Source organism: Pristis pectinata, chromosome 30 (assembly GCF_009764475.1).
Source record: "Pristis pectinata isolate sPriPec2 chromosome 30, sPriPec2.1.pri, whole genome shotgun sequence".
Lineage (NCBI taxonomy): Eukaryota > Metazoa > Chordata > Chondrichthyes > Rhinopristiformes > Pristidae > Pristis > Pristis pectinata.
The window spans coordinates 9,179,137-9,185,136 of record NC_067434.1 but is presented as its reverse complement, the minus strand read 5'-3'; the positions used below and the strand labels follow the sequence as shown (position 1 = coordinate 9,185,136).

Here is a 6,000-nt window from a genome sequence, read left to right as displayed (position 1 = left end):
CACCTACAGTTACACGGGAAAGTGCCTGAGGACAGTGGGTGGGGAGGAATGAGTGAACCAGGGAGCCATGGTGAGAGTGGACCCTGTGGAAAGTAGAAAGGGGTGGGGAGCTGTGACTGGTAGTGGGATTATGTAACTGGCGGAAATGTTGAAGAAAGATGTGCTGGATATTTACATACGGCTTTTGGAAGCTGAAGGGAATGGTACCTGGACGTCCGGGTCTCCTTGGCCGGGCGCCAATGGCTCATACCCCGATGTTGAGCAATACTCGTCTTTTCATTGGTGTACAGGAAGATATCGTCAGACAGGACTGGTAACTCCCAGAATGCGTTCTATGCAACAAAGCCATGAATAAAATATGTAAAACAGACACACCTACTATTCAGTGAATTACCATTCACTGCATCAATTATACCTCATTTGGCTGGTTAAGGTACAGAGTAAGGTTCTCCGTACCCTTCGTCCCCTGGAATTTCCCATTTTGAGAGAATGGCTGCTTGGGGGGCATATGGTGTAAGTAAATAGTGCGGCGAGTGCAAACTCCCAGTATAATGTTTCTCGGGTGTTTTGTGAATTATACTTGCGAGTAAAATGTTGTTCAAGTTACTGACTTAGCCGAAAACAAGTTTCACAAATTGTCTCAATTCTCTTATCAATCATTTTGTTATCTTGTAGAGGGAAACATTGTATCAATATGACAAATAATCCAGTTCTCTTATTTAATGTAGATAATTTGTTTTGGGGCGTGTCACGTCAGGGAGAAATACGATGTAAAATCATCTTCAACTGTTTAAGTAGCGCTAAATTCTAGCGACACCAAAACTCCTTTATAAAGCGTCCCTTTGTCGAGGGGACAGTACTAGGACAATCTGTAGGTTTACAGTTTCAGAAAGATCTGCTTACGCTGGCTTCTGGGCGTGATAATATCAGGAAGTAGATGGAAAACTGTTTTAGCAATTCTCTTCTGCATGGTTTGTAACCAGGATTTTGTTGAGTGTCTGACAACTACGCTCACGGAAATGAATTTTTCCACACTGGGCCTAAACAAACCGGATTGACTTTTTGTTTGCCTTTTGGGTGCAATATATTTTTTAAAAACTGGATTTACGACTTGTATTGTAAGTAATCAGGTTAAGTTCCTTCATTGACACACCCTAATGCAAAAAAAAATTAAGTGTAAAGAGTATTTGTACATGGATCTGTGTGCTATCGCACTGATCTTTTTAGTGGAGGTGTTAAGGGACTTCGGTGTGTTGTCAATGAATTGCATGGACGTACTTCCGTATCTATTGTGGGAATGTGTTACAACAGGAGATCAGATTTAATTCAGAGAAATGTAAGGAGAAACATTTTAGCAGAAAGAACAAGGGAGATGGTCTGGTGGAATGAAGGGACCTGGGTGTGTCACAAGAGACTGCAGATGCTGGGATCTGGAGCAAATAACAAGCTGTTGAAGGAACTCAGTAGGTCAGGCAGCATCTGTGGAGGCAAAGGGATGGTCAACATTTCAGGTTGAGACCCTGCATCAGGACTGGGATAGCCAAAATAAAGAAGTGAGGAGTGAGGCAGGAGCCAGCAAGCAATAGGTGGATCCAGGTGAGGAGGGGACCATCCAGCAGCTTGGTTTTTTTTAAGACTTGGATGTATATCTGTATAAGTATTCAGAGGTGGGAGCCCCTGCCGTGGCGCATTATTAATGAAGCATGTGGGATATGGCACACCTGCCATTTCTCTTGGTAAATGAGTGTTTTGCATTTTCTCTAACAAAAAGTATGCATGCAGGGATTCTTATGTAATTTGTAAAGTCTGTTGATTTCTTACAGAGTCAACTCTTATGCACATTTGTCATAAATATATAGAAATCTAATGCACAAAAGAATTATATTTGGTTTGTGAGAGAATACCACTACCCTGTTCTGTGAATGCAACAGATTTATTCAGATTGTCACGAACTAGCAACAAAAGAAACACACTGAGCATGATTCAGTGTTAAAAACTATTTTATTAATCACTACTTATGATAATACGTAAAATAAAAGTAAAAATGTTAGTATGTTGGAATTCAAAAATGTTAAACCTCGAACGTTAACCCCAAAACTAAACTCTTCGTGCGTGTGTGTGTGGCAAAGTCCCAAACTCCAAGTTCAGGGAATGGTTCTTAAAGTTCAGTTCCGCAAGCCATAAGGTGAAACATGAGCAAGGGCTTCTTCAACAACCACCGTTGTCTGAAGATAAGACGTAGACCTAGAGAAACAGAGAGAGAGAGTAAATACGAAATCCAAATGTTCCACGATGGAACCCAAGCAACACTTCAGTGTTTACTCGGTAGTGACTTCCTCACCCCGAAAAGCATCCGAATCGTGGTCGTCCACACACATACCTGTTTCCTTCTACAGGTCAGCAACAAAGTGAACTCCACTGGATTACTTCCAACTTCCATACATGGATTTCAGTGGCAGACACAGTTATTGTTTCTCATCCATCGATAGAGAAAACTAGCAGACTTCTCTCTCCCCCCCCCCTCCCCCCCCCTCAACAACGTCATTACATCCTTTATCTTCTATTGACGTAAGCACGCCCCACACACACATACACACACACTCTCTATCTTAAAGGGACTTTCACTGAGTCCGTAACAGGATGAATAGAGGGAAATAAGTACTTCAATGAATAGAATGGACCCAATTTCAAACTTTGCATATTTACCACTTTCCCACCTCTGATCATGGTCTTCTGCACCAGGGGTTCCCACTGTTCTCTATCCAGTATACCATTTGGTTACCAATACCATTTTAATGTCCCAGTAAATTTTTCTGTGCTACTTTTAACAAAGGCTTTCTAAAAATTAGGAAATAGAACAAGTTTTAAACTGCTTTTATTATTTCCTCAAAGATCTTAACTAAGTTATGATAGGATTTGCCAATGGCTGTCAACTTGCCTGAGTGATTATACATCTTCCATAATATTTGGGTCTGTAATACCTTCATGGTTTAGTAATATCAAGCTGGCTCTTGAGTGACACACACAAAATGCTGGAGGAACTCGGCAGGTCAGGCAGCATCTATGGAGGGAAATGAACAGTGTACGTTTTGGGCCAAGTCACTTCATCGGGACTGGGAAGGAAGAGGGCAGAAGCCAGAATAAAAGGGTGGGGAAGAAGCACAAGTTGGCAGGTGATGGGTGAGAGGGGGAGGGTATCTGGGTAGGGTTAAAGGGAATGATGTGAGAAACTGGGAGGTGATAGGTGCAAGAGGCAAAAAGCTGAAGTAGGAATCTGACAGAGTTCAGTAGATCATGGAATAAAGTGAAGGAGGTGGGCAGGTTGTGACAATCCACTGTCCTCTCCTATCAAATTCCTTCTTCAGCCATTTGCCTCTTTCCCCCTATCACCTCCCAGCTTCTCACCTCATTCCCTTTTACCTATCTTCCCCCTCTCACCTGCACTCACCTATCACCTGCCAGCTCGTGCTCCTCCCCTACCCTTTTATTCTTGTTTCTGCCCTCTTCCTTTCCAGTCCTAATGAAGGCTCAGCCCAAAACGTCTTTGATGCTGCCTGACCTGCTGAGTTCCTCCAGCATTTTGTGTGTTGCTCCAGAGTTTCTGCAGTCTCTCTTGTGCCTTTTAAGTGACTTGTTTTCTCAAAGTGAATTGACATTGAGATCATATTTAAGTGTACTCATCTGTCCTTTTAGAAGAGATGTTAAACAAGGTGAGAAATACATGGCTCCATTTGTAAAAATGCAGTACAGTCTCCCAACAACATGGCCAATATTTATCTGCTAGCAAAATCACTGAAATAAATGATCAAATCTTGTAGCTAATTACTAATTGTGGGAATTGCTACATACAAATTAGCTGACTTGCTTCCCTATAAAACCTTTTTGGGAGAAATGCATTTCTAAAGTCCTCCTTTGGCAGTAAAGCTCTCTGTGACATCATGATGTCATGAAAGAGGTATATGAATGCACAAAATGGCCTACAATTTCCTATGCACAAATCCAAAAAGAGTAATGATGTGCAGTTAAAAATCAGCAGCCCTGAATAGAACAATATTGCACCCATTTCTGGAAGTGTCAGTGACTGTTGGGAAATTCAGGTCCTGAATTTTTGGTGAGAGTTTCGTTTGCAGTGTACTTTTGGTATAATGGTGCCTCCAAATTACTTCAACAGAAAGGCAATGTTTAAAATTTGCCTCCAGTATGATTTTTATTCAACCTCAGTGGATTAAGAATCAATAATAACTTTTTCCCTAAAGAAATACTGTGCAAATCTGGAGGGAACAGAGAATGCTGAAATACTCAGAAGCTCAAGCAGCTAAGTAAGCAGTGGAGGTAATGTTTCAGGTCGATGATCCTTGGTCACATTGATGTGAAGTATCACAACTGTTTCTCTCTCCACAGATATCGCCTGACCTACTAAATATCTCCAGCACTTTCCTCTTATTTTGGCTGGCTTTAACTTGGTGTTTGCTTCTTCATTTAACTACAAGTGGTGCAATAAGTCTTTGAACTGAAGTTATTGGTTCTTTGATGGGCATATGATATTTCTAGTCGCATTGTCCAAATTGGGTTTCTGAATTGCTCTTCATGAGCAGTAGTCTAAAAGCTTCTGACCATGCTTGCTTGTAATTGGAAAGCACATTGGACCAGCATTTTGTGGAGCAGGACATCCTGATAGCAGGCCTAGTAAGTTGGATCTTTTCATGCAACCCACATTCTGAAGTGGCATGATCCATAATTTGCTTGAAGTAGGAATTGCTGATAGCACGGCAAGAGCTTTGTTTATTGAATCATCATTACTTTCTGTATATTATTTCACTTGGATTGTGTAACAAAACTGGCTTTGGCTTTGGCTTTGCTATTTGTCTTCAAAAAGATGAAAGGGTTTCAAAAGCCTCCTACTATAATTGCGGACAAATCAAGATTTGGAAGTGAAATATTGCTAAGTTAGCAAAGAGATATATGTTAAGAACCAAAATATGCAGATAGCATAATGAAAATACAGGACACAAATAGATTAAAACTCTAATCTGTGACACACTCCAGAAAATTTTCGTTCCTAGCCATGCACAAATATGCAATCTGTTTTTAAAAGTTATTACAGCATGAAAAAGCTTCTAAAGCATTTTAACTTTCTGAAAATGAAATAATTGTTAACATTTTAATTTTATTTTTCTCATTTTCTAGGCAAGAGGCACTGTCAAACCATGTCCTGGCTTTAATGCTTATCACGATGCAGAGAATCTTCGTAATTCCATGAAAGGACTAGGTAACTACAAAGCATTTAATCAATTTTTCTGTGACAATACAGGAAACTGAAAGGGACCGGGTAAGGCAGGGGAGTCCCTGGCTTCCTCTGGTTGGTCTTCAGCAGAGAGTGACGGGCACCAAGCTGCCACAGTCCTGCCAACTGTTGACAGTGAAAGGGAATATGTAGGACACAACTTTGAAGCTCCCTTCAAAATAACTGTACTTTTCTTTGTATAGATACAGTACTGTGCTTGTGAAAGTCTCATAAAGAAAGAGATCTTTTGTATCGGGATGGCATATCCCTTCATGTGTTGCAATTTCTTGCTGTTGTTAGCACTGCAGATGTAATCTTTACAGGCAGGTCTGAGTAATGTATCACATTACAAACATCCATAAGGGAGTGTCAACACTAAACAAATGGATGTTGCAATGAAGTGAAGGGGTGGAGGGAAAAAAAGAGACATTGTAACTGGCAGAAATGTTGAAGAATCATGTGCTAGATGCATAGGTTAGTGGAGTAAATGGTAATGACCAAGGGAACTTAATCCCTGATCTGCCTGGGGGGGGGACCACCCCCACAATATGGGGGAAACCCCGTTTTCTGCAAAAGGAGAACATCTCAGATGTCCTGGAGTGGAAGTCCTCACCTTGAGAATAGATGTGTCAGAGACAGAGAAACTGAGAGAAAGGAATGGTGTCCTTACAAAAGACAGTGGGGGGGGGGGGGGGGAATGTGTAGTCTAAGTAGCT

General features: G+C 41.1%; 1 protein-coding gene across 2 annotated transcripts in view; it reads left to right on the top strand.

The window, feature by feature from the left end:
- The first annotated feature begins 375 nt into the window (after positions 1–375).
- LOC127584660 (annexin A4-like) overlaps positions 376–6,000 on the top strand; it is a 35,392-nt gene continuing 29,767 nt past the window's right edge. The window contains exons 1-2 of one of the 2 annotated variants that reach the window (XM_052041513.1): positions 376–513; positions 5,188–5,269. In XM_052041513.1, coding sequence (XP_051897473.1) covers positions 490–513; positions 5,188–5,269 — 106 coding nt within the window. In that variant the 5' untranslated portion in view covers positions 376–489. Of the gene's footprint in view, positions 514–987; positions 1,119–5,187; positions 5,270–6,000 lie in introns of those variants that run through there. The other variant, XM_052041514.1, reaches the window with a different exon arrangement.